General features: G+C 32.7%; 2 protein-coding genes and 1 non-coding gene across 7 annotated transcripts; 2 read left to right on the top strand and 1 right to left on the bottom strand.

Annotated features, from left to right (window-relative positions):
- Window positions 1-1,150: 1,150 nt before the first annotated feature.
- LOC105335463 (C-signal) lies at window positions 1,151-7,035 on the bottom strand. Of its 4 annotated transcripts, none has more exons than XM_066079546.1 (7): window positions 6,899-7,034; window positions 6,451-6,648; window positions 6,224-6,275; window positions 5,783-5,970; window positions 4,441-4,581; window positions 2,269-2,409; window positions 1,151-1,984 (listed from the first exon to the last, which is right to left on the bottom strand). In XM_066079546.1, exons 2-7 carry the CDS (start codon window positions 6,583-6,585, stop codon window positions 1,760-1,762), a joined length of 882 nt encoding a protein of 293 aa, XP_065935618.1. In that variant the 5' UTR covers window positions 6,586-6,648; window positions 6,899-7,034; the 3' UTR covers window positions 1,151-1,759. The 4 variants fall into 4 exon arrangements, with proteins under 4 accessions (XP_065935618.1, XP_065935619.1, XP_065935620.1 ...); XM_066079547.1 differs by having other exon boundaries at window positions 6,451-6,634; window positions 6,899-6,998; XM_066079548.1 differs by lacking the exon at window positions 4,441-4,581.
- Window positions 7,036-7,184: 149 nt separating this feature from the next.
- Trnas-aga (transfer RNA serine (anticodon AGA)) lies at window positions 7,185-7,266 on the top strand. Its single transcript has one exon. It is a non-coding gene; the product is annotated as a tRNA-Ser (tRNA).
- A 2,836-nt stretch (window positions 7,267-10,102) lies between these two features.
- LOC105335465 (uncharacterized) lies at window positions 10,103-22,625 on the top strand. 2 transcript variants are annotated; one of them, XM_011439329.4, is made up of 4 exons: window positions 10,103-10,250; window positions 16,183-16,350; window positions 16,561-16,747; window positions 20,766-22,625. In XM_011439329.4, exons 2-4 carry the CDS (start codon window positions 16,219-16,221, stop codon window positions 20,849-20,851), a joined length of 405 nt encoding a protein of 134 aa, XP_011437631.1. In that variant the 5' UTR covers window positions 10,103-10,250; window positions 16,183-16,218; the 3' UTR covers window positions 20,852-22,625. The 2 variants fall into 2 exon arrangements, 1 of the variants encoding a protein (XP_011437631.1); XR_004603784.2 differs by lacking the exons at window positions 10,103-10,250; window positions 16,183-16,350; window positions 16,561-16,747 and adding an exon at window positions 16,755-18,890.
- The last annotated feature ends 1,891 nt before the right edge of the window (window positions 22,626-24,516 follow it).

The raw sequence follows: 24,516 nt of genomic DNA, 5'->3' as shown, positions 1-24,516 counted from the left end.
TTAATAAGTCAATCCGCTTTCTTGGTTACCCCGTTCTGGAAAAGTCTATCCCATTGACATTCTCAAGTGAATGAGTATCAAAACTAAAATCGTCCACTAAAGAAACGAATTGACTCATTTTATTCATTCAACATTTGTCAAATTTTAACTACTATGTATTCTCTAAATAGACTCATAGTAAATATATTCACTCTTTACGTAATTATTTAATATTACTTCATTGCAGGTATATTTTGATCGGGACTATCCATGACTTGGATCCGCCAAAGCGTGTCCACCACCATACTCTCATTTTTGCTATTTCGGGCTTGTTTACCGAAAATGAAAGTAGTTTTTCAGAGTTGATTTTAATCAACTCTCCTATGCACTTACTCGGGCAAAGCGAAAGTGAAACAGTGTTTGGACCTAAGCACAAATCAATACCGCTGACAACACTTAGTTCTTGAAAATAATCGATAAATTCGATGCTATGAATTCTGAAGCATTGTTTTTCAAGAAAACATATTTATTAATACCATGAAATAATAAGATTTTAAATTGTACAAACAGTTTAGATATTTTTTAAAGTCGTATGTATTCCTACGGTAGAGTTCAGACGCTTGGCTGTCTCCGTTAATATCCGACAAAACAGTCTCTCTTGCTTGCAGGAGATAAACGGAGACAGCCGAGCGTTTGGTTGAACAAGACAAGAGTTCAATCTTGCCTGGATTCATACAATTTCTCAGAGATATTTCGATTATTGATACTACTTGCCATGCAAAATCACATATCGTTGATTTTGAATAAATGATAATCGATAAAATCAACTCCCGTCAGTACTTCAATACTTTGATTTTTATTAATTTCACAATAATAACTTATCAGTTATAATTCAATTATACCTTACGGTCATAATCAAACGTGTTGAAATACCAAAGGTGTAAGCGAGTACTCTGGTGCAGGCATTTTGTAGTTTATTTGCAAAAAGTCTTAATTTATAAATATAGATAGTTGATCATCACTCCAAGTCTTTGTTGATTGATTTTTTCGGTTTTCATCAGACCTTAGTTAGACTAGGACAAAAATATGGAGCACAGACCCACTCTGGTAAATAAAAGAGATGGAAGTTCTATATTACGTGATGATAATTGAATAATTTTGTACGCATACACTGTTTCAAATCAATTTATTCCAAGTATTGAACATATTTAATGATTACAAATCCATGTTATGTCAAATATACATTGTATGGAACGACTTTTTGAGATAATTATCAATACGTCCTTGAATAGGCTTTTTACCCATCTTATTCCCAAATCTTCTTTATATGTCGAATTATATTTCTTGTACCTTGACTTCCTGATATGGGAAGAATTACGTATGCCATTCGGTGATATAATACACTTTTAAAAAAAAAATCTGGAGGTAGACAGATTTGGTTTAACAGTCCTTCGAACGAGTAAGCCAGAAATGGTGTTAATATAAATGACGTTTGTTTTAGAATTTGTTGAGATATATAAATGCATATGAAAAAGAAAATCGGAGTTCAAACAGTGTATTTCGCATGTGCTTGTCTTTGTCAGTTTTAAACAATATAACAATGTTGATATTTGTGAATCACTGTCACTTTGATTGCCTTTGGACACCAAAACAGTGGATGGCTAGAAAAAACTGTATCTACAGTGTCTGTTTAATCAATCAATGAACATTTTAGGAAGTGCTTCTATCATTTAATATAAAAAAAAATAACGAATTGACTTCCATTCATTCTTTTGAGAGGTCACCATGGTAAAGGGTTTCCGGTGTAATCGGTGAGTACGCATGCGTTTTCTGCATTCATATTTGACATCACTTGTATACAGCCACACACACTTTGAGAGACGGTAACAGGGGCTTTCGCTGTTCCCATGTCGGTTTGTACCCACCCTGGGTGTAAGCATCCCACGTGGATTCCTTTGTCTTTTAGTTCATTGTGTAGGATCTTGGTTAGCATGTTCAAGGCACTCTGTAAGTACATGTACAATGACATTTCATGATTAAAATCTTGTCAATTTCGAAGAATTTTTTTTTACGGTTTTTTGCAGGATTGCATTGCCGTTCACTGTTTAACTTTCAAATGTACATACTTTTTCTCTAAATCTAAGTTCTAGTTATAAAGTAATTTTAGTCATTTTTCAAATTTAAATGTTATTTACTACCTCCCAAAAAAGTGTCATTATGATAGCATTATATTAACCGTGATCAAAATTTTGTCAAAGATATCAAAACCAAAATACACTTATTACTTACTTTTGAAACTCGATATTCTACTGCGTCCGATGTTACGGTACGAGCGATGGAGGACATTATTGAGGACATGTTGACAATAGCTGAGGACGGGTTACTCGGGGTCGACGATCTCGCTGCTTGGAGGAGGAGTGGTAAGAAGGCCTAAAAAAAGATAAACAAACTTGGGTAAAAATGAATCATGAGATGATCTTGAATCATTTGACTTTTACTGAGCTCGGTTACGAAAATTTCGGCACATCTCAAAGACTTCGACATATTCCGATACATTACAGGTAAGAATTTGTTGAACCATACCCTTTAAAATGATCAGTTCACATACTTTTATTTAAGAGGGCTGGACGGTCGTGAGCATCTAAAACTACCTCCCAAAAAGAAGAGCTCTGTATAGAGATATAGCAAAATATTCAAATTTTAATCTACAACATCCGGGTTTGTTTTTTGTTACTAAATTATATAGTTTATAACAAAACAAATCATATCTGAAAGGTTGAGGAAGAACTGATGGTTAATTTTTTGACCAACCAGCCTCCTTAAGGCTTGTCGTTGGTTTTGTCTCCGACGAAGTACCGGGCTAAGGTGATATACTAATTATATAATTAATTTAAAATCCATACACGCAAGAATATCCAGCCTTTTTTTTTTTTTTATAAAAGAGTAACAATGTAGCCCATTCTTCGCCTTTCTTCTAAAAAGAATTGTTATACTTACATGCATAAAACGGAGCAATTGGTTTTACTTTATGAAAATTATATACAAGTAAGATTCTTAGATAAGTGTGTGTTGAGCCGAATCCATCCAAACCACCGAGAACAAAACCCCGTTTAGATCTGTTAACACTTTTACTTACTGATTGTGACCCAGCAATGATGTGATCATTTTTAATTTGCTTTAATTTTTTATGTCGATTCTGCAGATGCAACATTTTGAAATTTTATATTATTCTATTTGCCTTATTTTGTTTGAAAATTATTTGACTACAGAAATTCAGATTAAGTAACTTATCGAAAGCTATTATTTTATTAGTCTGCCTAAGAATAAGTTAAAACAAAAAGTATCGTAAATAGGTAAACGTTTAAAGATGATTTATTGAGAATAAAAAACATTCTAAAATATCAATATAAACAGTAATTATGTCTAACAGGCCCGCAAATCAATTGCCATATTTTTGTATGCAATTCTTTCATTTGAAAACACTGGGGGTCACAAATCCATCCAAAGATGTACGAATACTCTTCTTCCTCTTCTTTAGGCACGATATATACATGTAGATATTTAAAAATAAATATTTTTGAAATACATTTATAATAATCATAAATACTAGTATTTTGAACCTGTAACCACGGATGATACTAGTAAGTGTGAATCACTCATACCCTATTAGTTATTAATCATTCCATGAATTTATCATTCAATGATGAATTCGCTGTAGTGCGACTGTCAATTTGATATTTTGACTCAAGAAAAACGATATATATATATTATTATTCCTGTTCGGTTTAAATGTCACCATGGTAAAGGGTTTCCGGTGTAATCGGTGAATACGCATGCGTTTTCTGCGTTCATATTTGACATCACTTGTATACAGCCACACACACTTTGAGAGACGGTAACGGGGGCTTTCGCTGTTCCCATGTCGGTTTGTACCCACCCTGGGTGTAAGCATCCCACATGGATTCCTTTGGCCTTCAGTTCATTGTGTAGGATTTTACATAACATGTTCAATGCAGTCTAAAAATAAGATAAACGCAGTGACATTCACATGTATTTAATTCTCCAAAACTGTAATTCACTAAGAAAAAACAAAATAATTGCAGTGAGAATTTGTTTGGTATTAAGGTATCCCCTACCACCAGCATGTCGCAAATCCACGGCCAATCACGCATACGCTTACCGATCATTGGCCAACTAGCCTTACAAAAGTGAAGAGAGCAGTTGGAATACTCTATATAGAGCATAAATTATTAATAAAAACAAGAAATATTTAGCGAGTTGGCCCACGGTTAGAAAGTTTGCATTTGGATTTCTGACGACGATGTCCACTTTATTCAAAAGCCATATTTACAGTATTCAAAAATGTCGATGGTTTTTTTTTTTTAATTTTAAAACTTTCAGAGTACAATATCTTATAATATCGTAACGGTATCTATATAACATTCAAGTGATTTTTCTTACTTTAGAGACTCGGTATTCTAAATAGGTCGTTGATTCGTTCAGAGCGATGGATGCCACTATTGTGGAGATGTTGACAACAGCTGAGGACGGATTAATGGGCGTCGAAGATTCCGCTGCTTGAAGGAGGAGTGGTAAGAAGGCCTATGAAATATTTGGGGATTGATAGCATGCAGAGGGACCATGGTCGACTGGAAGATGACCTCGAAACATTGGACCTTAACCAAGCTCGATTAAAAGAAAGGCGGAATATCCCGGTGTGTCTTTTGTATTGTATACTTGTACCATACTCTTTACACCCCTGCGAATGTGTTCGGAATGTTTTCTTTATCGTTGCTAAGTATATAATAATTCCAGAGGTGCTCGAATGAAAGTTTACGAGACTTCACCGAGAATTGTTCAGTTCCTGTGAAATTTCGAGCGGAAGTATACGTGTTCGGATAATATTCTCAAAGTACGTAAGTACTGGTCCCTTTTCATATCATATTCTGCTTTGATTTATGCTAAAACATGAAAATCGTCTAAGATGTATGGGTTTTTTTCACTACCTAGCGGTTATTTAAATTAAACGATGATCGTTCGTGTTCAACCACGTGTAGAGTGGTTAAAAATATAAACATTGGGTTGCTTAATAAAATCATAGCCATGTTTGATGCTTGTGCAATACCATGTTGGTTTTTTTTAAATAATAGGTGTCTGTTTTGCATAAAAACTTAGTATATCGAGCCATTTTCAAGGAACATTCTGCATAAAATAGTACAGTCTGTTTCGCTATTGATGCTATTACTAGGTCAGGCGCGGATCGAAAATAAACCCTTAGGGGGGATCTCTACTAATCATGTTTATTGTTGCAACAGCAGAAAAAAACTATTTTTTGTATTGTCACATTTATTTCTATAACTCATTTTATCAACCAATTAATGAAGATAAAGTTTAAAATCAATAAACCTCTAGGTTTCATTTTGGCTACAAGTACCTAGATTCTATGAAATAGACTATAAACACAAGGCACGGTTTTAACTGCGAAACTGAAAGGGTCAAACAAAACCAAGTGGTCTAGAATTTAAATGACAATAACATTCGCAGGGGTGTGTATATACATATAAATCCATGAAATGAGATGTGCCGAATAGATTATGGGGTCGGGTAAAATAAAAATATGTAATGTAGCAATCATTAGTTTATTCTAAACAATGCATGCTCATTCAGCCTTAAAAACTACTGTTGTTTTTTTTTGGCTTTTTTCTCCATGGCAGTTAGATAAAATTATTAACATAGAAATTAAAAAAACAACAAAACATATATATTATTTAGAAAATGTGGGGTAAAATCATTACTTTATTACCTTTGTAGTAAAAAGGGGACCATTGACATTGATGTTAAAGGTATCCAGCATCATGTCTGGTGTCACGGTCTCAAGCGTCACTTTCTTGTTAATGCCGGCGTTGTTTATAAGCAGATTCAGGCCTCCGGCCCCTACTTTGGATTCCACTAATTTTTTGGCTTCCTCTATCGTGTTCATTTCACTTACGTCTGTCAACACAACGCGAAAAAAATTATCTTTAGAAAAAATAGTTTTAAAAAAGTTAACGTTTTTATATGCAGTAAAATTTTTAAAGTTTGGATATTTTGAGTGTGATCGCAAAAAAAACAGAAAATTATCATATAACAGCTTTTGGTACATGTGGACCATAACTTTATTATCTATCATCTACCCCATTTCCCCAAAAGATATATGCATTTCTCCAGCGGTTCATTATAAAACAAAAATTAAGATAAATCTTACCAAGTTTCATGATTGTTATGGAGGAGTTTGATTTTGCAACTTCTTGTAATTCCTATAAAAGAGGACAATAATTAATTCTTAACTACCCACTGGAACGTGTTACTGTAAATTAAAATCATATATACAGGTTTCTACATTTTGTTCAGTTTATTGGAAACTTTATAAAACCAATGTCAATTAATTAATATTTAAAAAAAAACTTTTATCCGTTGGGCATGATTTTATACCTTTGCATTGTCGGGGTTTCTGCAAGTAGCAAAGAGAAACTCGGGTGGGGTGGGCACCTGAAGGAATTGTTTGACAAATTCTAATCCAAGTCCACGACTGGCTCCCGTTATCAATACTGACTTCGGCGGCAACATGGCGTCCACTTACTGGTTACGATCGAGTTGATTCAGATGGTTGTCCAGTCTCGCAATTAAAAACTATTTACATCAAATGAATATGTACCTTCTTTTAAATAAATATTTTGATCAATGGCATACGAGTTTCCTATACTATTACAGGCAGCGATAGAAAATGCAATGGTATAAATATTACATAACTGGACGGGTTAAATTTGCAAATTAAAAAAATTACTTCTTAAAACATGCATAATAATGATATTCTAAATTTTAAAATATATCAATCAATTATCAATAACGACATGCTTGCAAGTTGGTAAGTATTTGTTACCTTAGTTTGAGCCAGAGTATGGGCTATCGTCCTACATGTAATGGATAAAAACCAGTCAGGTGCTTGTCAGAGTTATTCCGCTTTGAAAGTATGCAGCTAGACCTATTTGTTTATTGACACTAAGCTTTGTGTGTAGTTAATGGTCAAATATATGTAGTGTTACTCATTTGTAAATTGTACTAGTGACTTATAAACTATTAAGTCCCTGATTGTACAAAAATCTAGTTTTTATGGTGAATAAATATGCGCCTAAGTTTAAATATTGTTTTTAATTCCCTTCCAATAAGTCGTCGTGGCCGAGTGGTTAAGGCGATGGACTAGAAATCCATTGGGGTCTCCCCGCGTAGGTTCGAATCCTACCGGCGACGCATATTTTTTTGCCATTGTTGCTACTGAATGTCAATTATCATCATTTAGTAAAACGGGGATGACGGAGAGAGTAAACGTAAATTTAAAATAGTGCAGTAAAGTGTGTGACAATCTACGTTTCTATAATATGTTTTACGGTGCTACCGTTCTGGCGAGCGCAGCAAGAATTACACATACTGTACCTTGCATCATTGTCAACTTACAGTTTTATTTAGGTATCAACGAACGTCAAAGAATTTTTGAGAGAGTATTGCTCTACAATAAGTATGCCAAAGGTACTAATTTTAATGGTTATGATACATATTACAGCGTAACCCCCTACCCAGAGAGAGAGAGAGAGAGAGAGAGAGAGAGAGAGAGAGAGACCGGTACGTTTGTAGGTGTGTAATTTCCCACTTTTAAATTTAATGGTCTGAATATATGCAATATCTACATAATCTTTTTACCTGTTTATTTTTTCATTTTATTCCTTTTTATTTAGTTCAAAATGTCCTATTATTTATTTCCTCCCTACTCATATACTTACCTGCCTAACGTTACTGTACATGCATGCACAGTTATTTAGTTTAAAAATGGATCGATATGACAGTAAAGTATTGCTCTTGCTAGTATATATATATAAAATCTCTATATCAAAAAAAGATTAAAAACAAATCATATGTCAATGAGGCAGGTATCGCAGACTATACTGAAATAGCAAGTACACTCATTACAGATGTTTGATCCACCTCTAAATGTATCGCGGGAAATATAGCGCGAGTGCACTGTGACGTCATCCATGACTTTCTTCGTCTTTGTTTACGTTTCTCGACTCAATACGAAGGTATGGAAGCATGTAACAAATCTTTTGAGTCTCGCCAAAGCATATGCGGTACTCAAAACGTGTCTTCAAACTTTAAGTCACCGTAAATTACGAGTTAAAAATCGGCCATTTTTGGCATAGCACCACGGGTGAAAACATTAGAGAGCATTATGGGACGTAGACAAAAAATTTTGTTTGATGAACTGTAGGTTTCGCTCGTTCTTTTTCCCGCGCACACTGGTTCTTAGAGCTCGCTTCGCTAGCCGGCGCTGCGCGCCGGCGAGCTGCGCTCGCTAATATTTTTGGGAACCAATAGGATTTTATGTATATCTGACCAGTGACCGTCTTTTAATTAAGTTTATAGTGTTACCTGTCACTTTCCATTAACTTTAGTACTTAATTTTACATTCTTTTACAAAAAATGGACAGCTTTCCTGTAACTTATTGGACTGCCTTTCAAAACTTACATGGATTTTCTTCCGCTTAAAAGCCGAAATAAACAGAGAATTGCATTTAACAGAAATGTATTATTAAAAAATATACTTCCACTGCATTAATAAAATAATTTTTTTACTAGGTTTTTATTGCTAAATACAACATTTTCAATCACATCTTTTAAAACAAAAATACAAATGTAGTCAATGAGTCAGTCATATTGAAGTTTATACTCAGTGTATTCCGTTTGGGTCTTGTCCAGCTGACATCAAACTCCATATACATGTATATATCTATATTATATGACTCTGTGATGATGACCAACATTGCCAGTTCACGCTGTTTGTAACATATCAGCAATCCATAGAACATCAACTCGTTTAAAGATCGTGTCATTTTTGTACTTACGTGTATACTATAATCAGATGGGGTGACCTCTTCTTAAATAAAATCTTCAACTCGAACCATATTGTGTATGCAACCAAACGGCATGCGTTGCCATACGATTATTGATACAATTGCTGTGTATTCTTAAAAAAAATATTTTGTTTATTTTTTGTACGTTATCAAAATTTATGAAATTCCCTTTTCTCCATATCCTTGATAATATCCGCTTTTCTAGATTGTTTGAAATATTTGACTCATGTGTACCTCTTTTACCATTTAAATGGTTATAAAAGAAATCAAAGTACTGAAGAACTGACGGGAGTTGATTTTGTCGATGTTTATTTATTTTAAAATCAATGATGTGTTATTTTGCATGACAAGTACATGTAATTTCTAATTTGAATTACGCACATTTTTATAATATGAATTTTTGGACTTTTTCGACAAGAATGTCTAGAAACCCCCGTATGAATCATGTTAAATAATATTTAAAGATAAAAGTAATTCAATCAAACTATGTACCAGTAATAGAAATATTTCTCGAAAATTGTATGGATTCAAGCAATATTGAACTCTATTCTCGTTCAACCAAACGCTCAGCTGACACTGTAAATCTCCGACAAGGATTTACGGACACAGCCGAGTGTCGAGTTGAACGAGACTATATTGAATTCTGGCGTAGGAATACATACGACTACAAAAAATATTTAAATTGTTCGTACCATTTAAAATCTGACTATTTTCAAAGTATATATAAATAAGTTTCCTTGAAAAACAATGCTTTAGCATACATTGCATCGAATTTATCAATTATTTTCAAGAACTAAGTCTGATCAGCAGCAATGATTTGTGCTGAGGTCCAAACACTGTTTCACTTTCGGTTTGTCTGAGTAACTGCATAGGAGAGTTGATTAAAATCAACTCCCAAAAACGGATTAAGTTGAAAATAAAAAAAATAACATAAAAAACTTTCACCCATTCAACGATGACCGTGTCAAGCTTTTTGTTAATGACTCGTTGTATAATAAACTATGTAATGCCAACCTACATACATTGTTTTTCTCTCTGACAAATGGGAAATGTCAATATTTCCATAATAATCTCCATTACACCCTCTTTTGTGTAATTAATTAGTCAATATAACACTATTTTACAATGGGACGGAATTTCCAGATGGCCTTTACTGTTACAACAGTATATTGATCAGTGATCATCAATAATTAAATATAACGGGAAAACACTAATTCGGTAGATTCACCGGCAAGACGAAAAACCGGGTGCTACTGGGTGAATGGGAATCCAGAGAGATTGTCACTGAACAGGAGTATCCCCGATCTACTGACAAAAAACTATGTCACGGTGAGATAATTTTTAATAGCCTACATGTAAATTAAATATAAGTAATTCACCACAATGTTGAATCAGTCATTGTTTTTTAGTTTTTTATTTAATGATGAACAAATGCGCAGTATAAAGTCAAACACTTTTGACATCATGCGTCGCATTTTCTTATATTGGTATAACGACAATGTATCTTTATGTTGAAAATATGTAGAGATTAAAGAACGTGATTCTTATTAAAAAATATAGCAGTTTCCAGCATTGATAGACACGCATGTTCGTTGAATTAGAGTGCCGTCAATCATTAACTAAATTATTTAAATGACACAAGATTTTCCTTTTGATTTAATAATTCATTTCTATTTTTTAATCATTTATTTATTTTTTTTATTTTAACAAATAAAATTTTAATACAAATTGATGTATTATGATATTTCATATTGATTTTAACGGTTTCAATGTAGCATTTACGTGGCAGATTATTTTTTTATTATCATTTTTCTTTTCATTTATTTAGATACTACAATGTACATGTCATTAATCTCTCTCTCTCTCTCTCTCTCTCTCTCTCTCTCTCTCTCTCTCTCTCTCTCTCTCTCTCTCTCTCTCTCCTTCCTTTAAATAATGCATGTAATAATCCTTGCTGAATATTTATCTTACTACCGTCACAAAAATACATGATAGTACCTATGTATATGTGTTTATGCAATATCATTTAGTGCCAACTGACAATTGTGCCAGTCTAAAAATACATTATTTATCTCTAGCTGTGGGATTTTTTTTTCAAATGTAAATATTTAACTTGCCGCAAATGAAAATGACCAGTTTTGTTTGGACTGCTTATATATGCCTGTTTTAGCATTATTTGATGGCTAACGTTAGGCTAATGTCAAATTGAAAAGATCAATCATTAAAAGCATTTTTCTTTAATTTGTTTTTTTAATTGTATAGCAATAACCACCGTTTTCTTCATTTAACATTTTGCATGTATTCAAGATACACGTTAATGTAACCAAGATATCATGATTATTGCATGTTTGGATAGAAAGTTGTACACCCAGTTACATGGTACAATGTATATGGTGAAACTGGACGATTTCCTCTGTATATAACCATTTTTACTAGAATGATTTCATTCTGGACCAACAATATCAATAGCAGTGAAAACAAGATAAGCAAAATCTCATATATGTATATACGTATACGTTTTGATAAGGGACGAATATTAAATCCGTGGCTATGCTCTTTAAAAAATGTTTGACGATAAATGGGGACTTTCAAATGTATGGTGTGGTCATGAATCATACCATTATAACTCCAGTTGGATTAAGACAACTATTAACCAAAGGTTCACAGATCAATTTTTACAAAAATGGCATAACGATATTCAGGAATCGACTAAGGGTGTTATATATAGAATTTTTAAAACAAATTTTGAATGTGAACGCTACTTACTCTTGTTACCCAGTAAATTAAGAGAAATATTAGTTAAGTTTAGAACTATTAAATCATCATCTTCCTGTCGAAACAGGAAGGTGGGTACTGTTGAAAGAAGTAAACGTTATTGTAATTTGTGTAATTGTAACAAAATTGGTGATGAATTTCATGTTTTATTAGAATGCAAGGCATTAAGTAAATTACGAAGTCAGTTTTTAGTTACATACTACTGTTCTTCTCCTAACACTAAAAAGTTCTATGAAATCATATCTTCAGTTGATTATATTACATTAAGAAAATTGTGTTTCTTTATTTCAAAAATTAATCATACTGTTCGTTCACCCACTTACTTTCTTGACCTTTACAACTATATTGTATATATGTATAATATGTTTGGTCTTCTTATGATTTTAACGGTTTCAATGTAGCATTTACGTGGCAGATTATTTTTTTATTATCATTTTTCTTTTCATTTATTTAGATACTACAATGTACATGTCATTAATCTCTCTCTCTCTCTCTCTCTCTCTCTCTCTCTCTCTCTCTCTCTCTCTCTCTCTCTCTCTCTCTCTCTCTCCTTCCTTTAAATAATGCATGTAATAATCCTTGCTGAATATTTATCTTACTACCGTCACAAAAATACATGATAGTACCTATGTATATGTGTTTATGCAATATCATTTAGTGCCAACTGACAATTGTGCCAGTCTAAAAATACATTATTTATCTCTAGCTGTGGGATTTTTTTTTCAAATGTAAATATTTAACTTGCCGCAAATGAAAATGACCAGTTTTGTTTGGACTGCTTATATATGCCTGTTTTAGCATTATTTGATGGCTAACGTTAGGCTAATGTCAAATTGAAAAGATCAATCATTAAAAGCATTTTTCTTTAATTTGTTTTTTTAATTGTATAGCAATAACCACCGTTTTCTTCATTTAACATTTTGCATGTATTCAAGATACACGTTAATGTAACCAAGATATCATGATTATTGCATGTTTGGATAGAAAGTTGTACACCCAGTTACATGGTACAATGTATATGGTGAAACTGGACGATTTCCTCTGTATATAACCATTTTTACTAGAATGATTTCATTCTGGACCAACAATATCAATAGCAGTGAAAACAAGATAAGCAAAATCTCATATATGTATATACGTATACGTTTTGATAAGGGACGAATATTAAATCCGTGGCTATGCTCTTTAAAAAATGTTTGACGATAAATGGGGACTTTCAAATGTATGGTGTGGTCATGAATCATACCATTATAACTCCAGTTGGATTAAGACAACTATTAACCAAAGGTTCACAGATCAATTTTTACAAAAATGGCATAACGATATTCAGGAATCGACTAAGGGTGTTATATATAGAATTTTTAAAACAAATTTTGAATGTGAACGCTACTTACTCTTGTTACCCAGTAAATTAAGAGAAATATTAGTTAAGTTTAGAACTATTAAATCATCATCTTCCTGTCGAAACAGGAAGGTGGGTACTGTTGAAAGAAGTAAACGTTATTGTAATTTGTGTAATTGTAACAAAATTGGTGATGAATTTCATGTTTTATTAGAATGCAAGGCATTAAGTAAATTACGAAGTCAGTTTTTAGTTACATACTACTGTTCTTCTCCTAACACTAAAAAGTTCTATGAAATCATATCTTCAGTTGATTATATTACATTAAGAAAATTGTGTTTCTTTATTTCAAAAATTAATCATACTGTTCGTTCACCCACTTACTTTCTTGACCTTTACAACTATATTGTATATATGTATAATATGTTTGGTCTTCTTATGTACCTCTTGTACCATTATATGGTGTTGAGTGAAAAATAAACTAAACTGAAACTAAACTGATATCTCACAATTACCCATTTATCTGGTCTATTGTTATCAGTTATCTCATAATCATCATGATTGTTTTTAGATATCTCATTATCACCCAATTGGACATGTCCTGTCTTGCTTAGGATGCTATTTATTATACACACAATTGACAATGACAATGACAATGACAATTTCTTTATTCTCTGAACTGCATAAATTACAGTGTTGAGAAAAATCACAAAAAATTTTTGAACAATAATACATATAATACATACATTGCATGCATTGGAGTGACAATACAAAAGTGAAAAAAAAATGAAAAAGGGAAAAAAGTATGATAAACAATTAACCTAGAGAGCTAACTCTCTCAATTATAACTTTAATGAATTTACACAGATTAATCAACAATTTTTTATTACTAGTATTAAAGAGTTGTTGAAATTTGTAAACATTTGGTTGTGTGTAGAAGTATGAAGGTATGTATAAAAATCTCTTATCTTTAATTGTTACATCTGTACAATGAAATAAATAATGAAATTCATCTCCTATCACTGACAATTTCATTAATCATTTAACTTGTATGGCCTTTTAAGGATTTTTTTTATACATGTCTATATATATATTTATTTCTATTTTATCTTATCTTATTGTCATCATAATTTCTGGCAAAAAGGGTCGAATTTTTATCCTTAATCATTAAAATTCACGTCTCAAAAAAGTGAATGTTGTCTATACTGTAAATTTTATACCAGTGAATCCAAACATTACAATTTTATCATTTTTGTAACGAACCATACGATTGGATAGCGACATATGATTTTTATTACCTGATTGTATTAAATGATTTTACTTACTTTTTTTTAAATCAAGAACAGTTCTAATATCATTTTGCACAAAGTGCAACTCTTTTTCAAAATTGTCGAGTTCGATTTATTGAGTATTTTTACAGGCCCTCTTTTATCTATACAAGTACGTATACATCATGCGATTTGTCAAGTAATATGTCAATATCATCAGTATATGAAACAATTTACGAAAAAAATCTTTTGTCGTGTTGTAAATGTTAAATGTATCGGGTTGCAGTATATAAATACAACAAAATGACAACTATTGTCAAGTATTTACTGCCACCCGGTAAATTATAAATTTACAACATGACGCTTTCCTCATTAAACAGTGGGGGGAAAAGACAATAGAAATCGAAATAATAAAGAAATATACGGCCAGTTGATATATCTTGATCATTTTTTCATATTCTATTTCATAAAGGATACACTTTTTCAAAAAAATAATAATAATAATAAAAAATAAAAAATTTAATAAAAAAAATTGACGAGCATATCTATTTATGTTACCGAAATTGCTGTACATGTACATGTACGCCTAGATATAAACACAGCTTTGAGAGTATAGGAAAACAACAGACACATAGCGAATTAAAAACACTCAGTTTTCTTCTTAAATCCAAGTTCTATTTGCATTCAGCAATATCATACTATTATAAAGCGGGTTTTTTAAATAGAAAAAACACATGAAATTGTTGTTTCTTGTCAAAACGCCGAGACAAAATTACTAAAAATTATAAAATATTGATATTCATTCCCTGCAGTAAAAGTACAACTCTATTGCTGCAAATATTAGATGAGTATTTTAGGCAAAATGAACATGGAGTTGCGCCTTTCTATATCATACTCAAGACAAATGAATGTAAAAAGTAAAAAGTATAAGATTAAATGATTAAAAAAAGTGTCTTTTTATAAAGCGAGACTGGAATATTCTTTATAGACTCACAGAAATTAAATTTTTATACCTTGATATATCATCGTATTCAAATCGTTTTTCATAATATAATAAAATACAATGACAGTATCTCGAAAAAAAAATCTCCTTTGTTCAATTATGATCAATCCTATCATCATTATTAATGGGTGCTCATTACACCGTAGCCTTGATAAATGAATATACGATCTAATCTGGACAAGGCGATCGATTTGGTTTACAATCGAGGAAACAAACTCTGTATCAATATTTAATGGTATTCCGTAAAACTGTAAATCGTTGTAGATAGCATAAAGTGTTCACTAACGGTGGGGCGAAACAGTAGTTGAAATTGGCAAGCGACCCATCAAATGGTTAACCAATCGATTTGGCGTTAGGGGCGAAAAATTTAAGGAAAATGCTTTTTCACTATACAACTAAAGGATCAAGTTATTATCGTAAACAGTAAAAAAAATACTGTTTTCATTATCTAGCGGAAATGGAATGTCTCCGCCCTCGACAGAATAAAAAAAAAAAAAAGATTAGCAGTACTACTATGTACTATTTACTATATACTATTTTATTTCTTGTAATATTCTCCCTCTGAAACGAATTGACACATTCTGCAGAAAATCTTTTGATCATATGATTGCTCCACGTGTGTTTAAATAGATTAGGTTGTTAAAATCTAACACACATGTAGTGTAAAAAAAAAAAAAAAAAAAGAGATTCCATTTTGAGTTACCTCTTCATATCAACATCGTTACACTTAAGCAATATAAGTTTTTTAAAATACTCATGACTTTCTACATATCCTTTTATATTGAATTTGAGATTTTTGTGAACATTTTACACTCGAATACAAAGAATATATCGTAAATAATTAATTTGAATTGTTTTGATATCTTTTTGTAGAACAAACTCAAAAATAAAAAGATAACTTCAAATAAAATGACCAAAATGACCCAGTGTCTCAGTCACCAAGCTTCCACCTCTAGCGATGAACATCGTGCCATCATCCTGGCAGACGACTCCTTTAGCAGCAGCACTCAACCGGAAGACTCCATTGAGTTCATCGCCGAGGTAACGGGGTCAAATCCCGGCGTGTTTTACTTGCTTGATTTGGTATTATTTAACGTCTGCTTCAATTACCTTTTGACTTGAGGTTACAAATCGTTTGATACTGAATTAAGAAGAATGCGTCTCAGTACCTCAAGAAGTAGGTGGTAAGATTGATTTAATGCGCGTTTGTAGATTTTAATTGAAATTTATTAAAGTACAATTGTGTTGAAGGTTATACTTGCCGATGACTTGCCAAAGGAACCATTAAGACAAAGTAGGAAGTATGAGAAACCAAGAGCGGAAGCGGAAAATAGGAAAGTGTCCCGCTGCGTGGCGCTGATAGCATTCCTGTTACTGGCAGTGTGCTTCGCACTGATGGGAGTGTCATTCACCCTTACTTCTAAGATTGACGAAATGGGTGAGTCACTGACGCATAGGACCCTGGGATTGATGTCCCAGAGGGTTTATCATATGGGCAATCTTTGGCAGTTCGACCACCACTCCCATTTTTTGATGCTGTTAATTTTGATTTACTAAGTATATGAATTGAGAAACGAAATATGCATAAAGAGAACTTAATTTAATGAAAGAAAAAGAGATTTCGCTTTGATAAAATTCATTTTCTAAAGAACTCTTGTTTATTGTTCTTAAATGAGTACTGACCGGTTAAGATCGATAAGGACTTTTTATGCTTAAATGCTTCATGTTTTCTTATTTGTATTTTGTTGGATTATCAATGTTTTAGGATTTTCACCTCAGAACAGTTCAAGAAAACAATTCTTAGCCTCTAAATCAATGTTTAATGCTAGAATGGTAATTCTTATCTCTTTCAAGTAAATCATTCTAATTGCGAGTGCAAGAAGCTCTTTAAAAATGTTCCGAAATAAGAATACGTGTTTATTTTAAATCATATTATCCAATTCCCAAAGTACTAATTTTTTTTTTTAATTTGATTTACACACTTTAAAGCATATGTCAGTATTAATTTAAATGCGATGATCAGAATCCAAATTTACACCAATTCAAATTCAATACAATAAATTAAGGCAATACTGACAAACTAGATATCTTAATAAAATTAAAATCAAAATAAACACAACTGTTAAATTTGAAAATCATGTGATTTTTTAATGCACCACAGTCATCAATGCTCCATTTGAATAACCTGGGTATGGAACAAGTACATTTTGTACAAGTTATATTGTACTGAACTCTTGTGTAACCTTCGACACAACGTTACACCAAACTGATCAGCTGAACACGATTTTCTTAAAGTGCGGTGTTTTTTTGGTTTGTTTTTTTTTTTGGCATCAAAAACTCTCGTTATTAATTTTAGGTAAATGAATTCTTATAAATACAGAAGAAAAGGGAAAAGGTTAGACAAACGATAGGCAATCTGGTTCTCTAGTGCCGTTATGTAGCATGATCAAACAGCTAGTGACGTAAATAGTCTAACTCTTTTAACTTTAGTTTGTTTTAAAATGAAAGCAACACTTCAATACAGGACTATAGAATCGAATTTTCCCATCACAAGCGAGATGTTGCCAAAATAACAGAATAAATAACCCTTCAAACTATGAGAATATTTGCGAACAAATATTTTTGTAGTCAATTTATTTTTGATCAGGCAACTTCAAATCCTCATGATAAAACAAACCGAGATTCTGCGAGAAAGAAAGAGTACGTCGCCGAAATTAAATTGGCTTTTGAACTAAAAGTTCATCGAACAATCAAAATAGCTCCTAATATGCTATAAACATGCCGGCAAATCATATCACGTACATGATTAAAGCTGCCAGCAATATCAAATCACAACATCTAAGTTCTAATTGAGCATCACTCGATATAAGCAAACCGGAAATAAAATTCCTCTACTTGATAATCCCCATCTTGCTTCGTCACACAGAGCTCATCGAAAGAAAAAAAAATCAGCAAAAATGTATACGCAAGAAAAGGTTAGGCAAAGAGGAGTAGACTCTTGGAGAAATTGACCAGATTTCCAATTGCGCACACCACTATCGATAGAAACGGCCGATTGTGGCGTACCATTAAAGATAAACTTCTCCACTTTACTCATCAATGTTCATAAATCAACCAAAGTTAGACTGATCCAGCGCCTCCGTACAGATTAATGATGGAACCCACCCAACAACAGAGCGCCCGCTTCACTTTTCATGGTGTTCTTTAAAGATTCCATAAATTGTTAAAGACCGAAATCAGGAACTATTAAGTACAGTATGGCCGTTGCGATACTGGTGAAAACTTTTTGGTAGATATTAATATGTGAATGACTTTAATTGTTTGCATAATTGTGATCATGAACGATGCAATTCATGACGAAATAGTAGTTTTGTCATCAGAGCGGGTAGAAATATCGGAATTTCTATTCGAGGAAACGCCGTCTACCCAGAATTCCTCTTACTCTAAACGAGTCGACGCATCGGAACTGAGGCGGAGACGGATCGCCCGGATTGTCGGGGCCGTAGCGATCTTCTTCATCGTGTTCAGCTGTGTGTTGTTAGGAATCTCATTCAATATGTCCGATGATATCAACGACAAAGGTAATGTAAACTTTGAGGCCAAGCTGACAGTTTTATGTTATCGCAGATTTACGTAACGTGAATCGGATCTCGCACAGACAGGCATCCCGTTATTATCACAAAATTTAATGGCTGTATTAAATGATATAAAAACTTTTTTATTGAAGATTTGGCCTGATTGTATTCTATCCTGACATTTTATATTCTGCCGCTTTCTGATGCGCAATTGGGATTTGTTTATGTTCTCAAAACTTACGGGTAGCCTCTGGGGTAGCTTGAAATAAATAGGCATAAATATTTGATAAAAAAAAAATAATCATAATATTAGAATATGAGACAGTGTTCTATTATAAAAAAATATTTAAAAAATCTCTCCAATGCTTAAGTTGAAGATGTTTCCCCTGAAGTGATAAAAGATATTGAAATTAAGCCTTGTCACAATTTAATTTTATTATTAATGTTTATGTTCCTCGTAAAGTAAAATGTAGCCACGTGTTTTGATGTTTCTCTGGAATAAAGAAAGGATTGGACATAAGCTTTTAATTTACTCCGTGTTTGTGATCATTTCATTATTTTTTTTCATAATTATTCCTTTTTCTCCTATACTAGGATAAAGGGTAGAAATGAAATGAACGTGGTGATTTGATATACTTAATAAACAATATTTGTTCTATTTTCATATCACGTTCTTATGAATTTCATGGGCGGGTCAAGATTTTTTTCGGGGAGGGGGTGTGATGGCGAGGGATATTTAAGTTTGCCGGGGGGGGGGGGGGTCCAAGACATACTTATGGTATAGTTTTACTGCATAAATGTATATGAATTTAAAAAAAATTGATTTTTCCAGGGAGGGGGGTGGGGGTCCAGACCAATCCGACCTCCTTCTAAATCCGCGCATGAACGTTTAATGGTAAAATAAATGAGATCAAGCAAATCAAAGATGTGCAATTTCTCGTAGAAGTATGGTAAGATTCTTATATAAAAACAAATGACAAGCAAGCTTACATGTTCAAATAGCAGTTGGGATAATGAATGGCAGACGTGAAGGAAAACTAACTCCCAGTGAACAAGAGCAGGTGTTTATTCTTTTTATAAATAGAAGGATTTCTTTGGTTATCATTTTTCGGACGGGAGGGGGGGGGGTGGCAAAATTCTAAAATTATGCGCGAAAGATGAAAGTTTTCCACACGGAAGAAATCGAATATTAGAAGAAAAAAAATGCGCCTGAGAATCTGGTTAATAAAATTTATACGTCTTCCCCATACACAAGCCCAAAGTAAGTAGACAAGCGGTGAAATGTTTACTGTCTATAATCTTTTTCAATTACACACGGAAATCGTTGGGAATCAATCAATGCTATTTCTCAGGTCTAGAGAGCCAGCCCGCAATGGCAGAGCCGAGCAGTAGGATTGAATTGATGCAAACTGGATTTTCTATACGATTTTCATTACTTCGTTAGGAAAATTTGGCGAAAGAATATGTCGGTAAATGAGAATGGCCCGTGATTTTGCATGTTTATAAGGAAATTTTTTAAAAATGTACATGTCTCTATTTCAATTACCAAAACAAGTACTGAACTTTCAATCAATTGTATGAATAGTATTCATGATAATGTACATGTATATTTATGTTACATTATTGTGTGGTTTTGTTTCATATTTCAGACCATTTTTATTTGTTCTGATGATGGAGTGTACACATTAGTGTACTAGTAATTGAATTCAGTCATTTATCTAAGATATGATAGCTCTGTCATGTTGTAAATTTTGAATTAACCGAGTGGCAGTCGTGCTGTAAATTTTGTATTTACTGCCACCCGGTAAATTCAAAATTTACATGACAGCTCTATATCTTTATCGTCTGTAAAAAAAAAATCAAAAATTGTTTTATTTTCAGTTCGGAATTCTAATAGCGTTCTACGGAAGCACAATCTGCCTGTAAACCCACAGGAACACGTGACCAACGAATCTTATTTCAACTGACGACCTGGCGCCAAATGTGTGTTCATGATTTGACGATGTTTGACAAATATGCAACGAATTGAAACGAATCACTGCAGAGCCAATTATTGATAGCTGATGTGAAACGACGCGAACGGCCTGGGTGTGAGCTGATCAGCTTTACTTTCAGATAGCAGTTTCAAGCGTGTGTTCGATAAGAAAAGGCGTTTATAAACCGAGCATCGTTTGGATCCATGGCATTTGCAGTGATCTACTTGTGCATGGACCAAATATGCACAACGATTTGATTTGATCTCGTACTTTGTAATTGTTTTGTTTTCTTTTGGGTTTTTTTTTCCTTTGAAAAACTTAACCAAGAGTAAACTACCTTGTCTTTATCAATAGAGTAGATTAATTCGTGACATTAATGTTTGTAAAGGAAAAATACAGTGTTCAACTGAACGTGAAATGCTTTGCGTTAGCTCAGTCAAAGAGAGTTGAAAACAGCGTAGCATTTTGCCCTTTTTGTTTTATTATAAATTCATTTAGGATGCAAAATATAATTTTTTAAGAATCTAGTTCCAATAAATCTGTAGAGGTGTAAAAACTAAAATACATGTTTGTAATATATTGAATGTTTTATTAAAACTAAAAATGCTAAATATATGGTATTCAAAAAGATTGTATTATTGTCGGTGACAGAATGCAGAGATTTTTAGTATCTAAGGGATTCAACATTAACGGGAATTACATATCCAGTTGTGGCGGTTACGAAGATGGGTGTACTAACTTTAAATTGTACATGGCCCTGAAAATACCAGCAAGTATATTATTTATTATTCGATGAAATTGTTTAAAGAAAAACACTAGAGACCTCGATATAGAACCAATCATTCAAAGTAAATTTTAACACTTTTTTGCATCACAAAATTCTTGTTTGTTTCTTCTATTCAACATGTGTTTACATTGGTTATTTTTATCAAAGTTATTCAGCATGTGTTGAGTAAATAAACTTTATGCACGTTTTATTGAATTTTAATAATTAAACCAAAACCAGATATTGAATAAGATCGCTTCATTTACAATTATAGCCAGTACAAGAGTACTTCCAAGCAGAGCATCCCTTGCGATAGGAAATGTCTTGATTTGCAATATCTTTCTTTTAGTTTTCACCAGATATAATGAAAGTCAACCCATCAAGTTAAGTTAATTTGTTCGATCGTCATGTTGTGTTGTTAGGTTGCACATAAAATTTGATATTCATCCACTCCATAATTTCAGATATCTCGAAAAAAAATCCATCTATAAATTAACGTTGAATAGAGACTTATTATAATGCCAGGGAAGTGTGCAAAGTTTTATCATTTAAAGCATCGAGGTTAATGTCTATTGATAAGCAATGTCTTGTACACTGTCACACTGAACCATTAGCAAATTTTGCCGTAAGCTATGTAATATAACCCCCAACAGGTCTCGCGAGGAAATGATAAGAGTACACATTATAATGGTGAAGAGAGTATTAATTAAACATGTCCAACCTTTAACCGTGCATAGTATATGTATATATATATGTGCAAACCAATATCGATATGACGAAAGATGACAGACATCTTATTACATATATATTACTTATATACATTAATATTATGTATTAATGATTCAAAGATAATTGATATTTTAAGGGGGAAGGGGTTAAAGTATGATTGCTATACATTGCAGTTAAACTTCATGTATTTATATTTTTTAGCGTCTTTGTGATAACACTACGAATTGATTTTGTAATGTACAGACCAATAAATTCAAATGACGTACTGTTGGGGCGCATGCAGGGTTTTCATAATTAAAAGAAATAGAAAATCACATAAATGTGTCAATTTAATATTCTAATATTTATTCGTGCAATTGCTGAAAATTATATAAATATAGGCCATCAGGAATCATTCTTTGAACATTATGAGGTAATAATTTCGGTCGGGGCGTGATCAAATCTATCATAAAACCCTTCAGATTTGACCATGCCCATACCAAAATTATCACCAGATGATACTCAAAGAATGATTCCTCATTCCTTTAATGCATAACATATCGGTAACACTTTTATATCATATACTAGTACAGAAAATCTTGTAGAATCGGAAGGAGGTCAGAGGCAATTGATTTTGAAAAGGTTGAGCAAAAGCATACTCTTTTGTTTTGCTAGGGAGAAGCTGTTTTGTTTCACCCATGGAGCACATACATAACAAATTTCTTATAAACTATTCCAAACGTTTATCATGAGAACGAACGGTCGGGCGATTGACTCTCCGTCTAAACCAAAGAGGTTAATACAATGCATAAGATGACACCTTCTCACAAATCATCGTCAGTTTATATGAATTCATTATGTTTACCATACGGACAATGAAGCAAGCTTTAATACTCTAGAGTACTCAAATGTGGAAAAAATTGCTGTAATAAACCCAAAAGCGGGATTTTTTAAAAAAAATTCTTCGGATTTTAAAACAGATCAATATGATTCGCCTTTTTTCGTTGTCTTGATTATGACGTTTGAAATTAAAGTACAAAGAGGAAATAACCAACAACAAAAATGATGAGGTGGCATTTCTGACAATGAATTATTTAACGGACCCCAACTAAAAAAATAATGAAATATGATCATATATGAATTGTCGAAAAGAAAACCAAAAGTATAAATTTCAACTTTTATATACAGTCATTTATTGCATTATAAGCGTTTTATATGTGTACTTCATGCATGCGTGGATCCAGAATTTTTTCGGGGGGGGGGGGGGGGGGAGGGGATAATAATCTTGTTTTCCAGGTCGGACTCCCCCCCCCCCCCCCCACCCCCCCCCTCCGAGCCCCCTCTAGATACGTGCAAGACATGAACTAGTACACATGACTATACATGTATGCATTTGAGTGAATAGAAAGATAGTATTTGTACAATTAACTATGAGATGAACTGCTAAACATAAATACATTTTTAATTCAAGCTCGCTGAGACCACACATTGTAAGTTCACGTGTCCCCGGTCATCTATATCAACCGTGAGCTACCGGTATATCATTTCTTTCGGCCATAATTTATATAAGAAAGACTAGCTGCAGACTTAAAGGGGTCATAGAGACGTCTCCACATACTTAGCAGTTTTATAAAATTAATCCCTTTTGTAAATGCTTTAAGGGGCCTCGATGGTCGTGGCCATTTTTAGACGGCATTGATCTCCTTTAGAAAAAGACAAAATAACAATATAAGAAAATGCACAAAAAAAATATATATATTTATATAGTTTTTCCCCTTAATAAACAATAGTTTATAGCTAAACAAATCATATCTTAAAGTTTAAGGTAGATCTGATGGTTGATTTGTTTACCATTCAGACTCTTAAAAGGTGAGTTTCAAAGATTTTTGGAATTTGCCGGCTGATTGCAAAACTGATTGTCTCTGATTGTTTGGCTGATGCAGTAAATAATAAAAAAAAAAACAAAAAACAAGCAGTCATTTTCAAATAAAATTGTCAATTTCAAATGGCTACTGAATTGATAATTTTTTTCAAATGAAAGTAATTGTCTACATAAACATTAAGATGTTTGTACATTTTTGTTTATTGATTTTAACTGAAGTAATTATGAAAAATTATGCATATTTTTGTCATGTTGTAAATTTAGAATTTACCGAGTGGTAGTAAATACAAAATTTACAAA

This window comes from Magallana gigas, chromosome 3 (genome assembly GCF_963853765.1).
Source record: "Magallana gigas chromosome 3, xbMagGiga1.1, whole genome shotgun sequence".
NCBI classification, from domain to species: domain Eukaryota; kingdom Metazoa; phylum Mollusca; class Bivalvia; order Ostreida; family Ostreidae; genus Magallana; species Magallana gigas.
The sequence above is the reverse complement of the archived record's forward strand: the minus strand, read 5'-3'. Positions and strand labels throughout refer to the sequence as shown.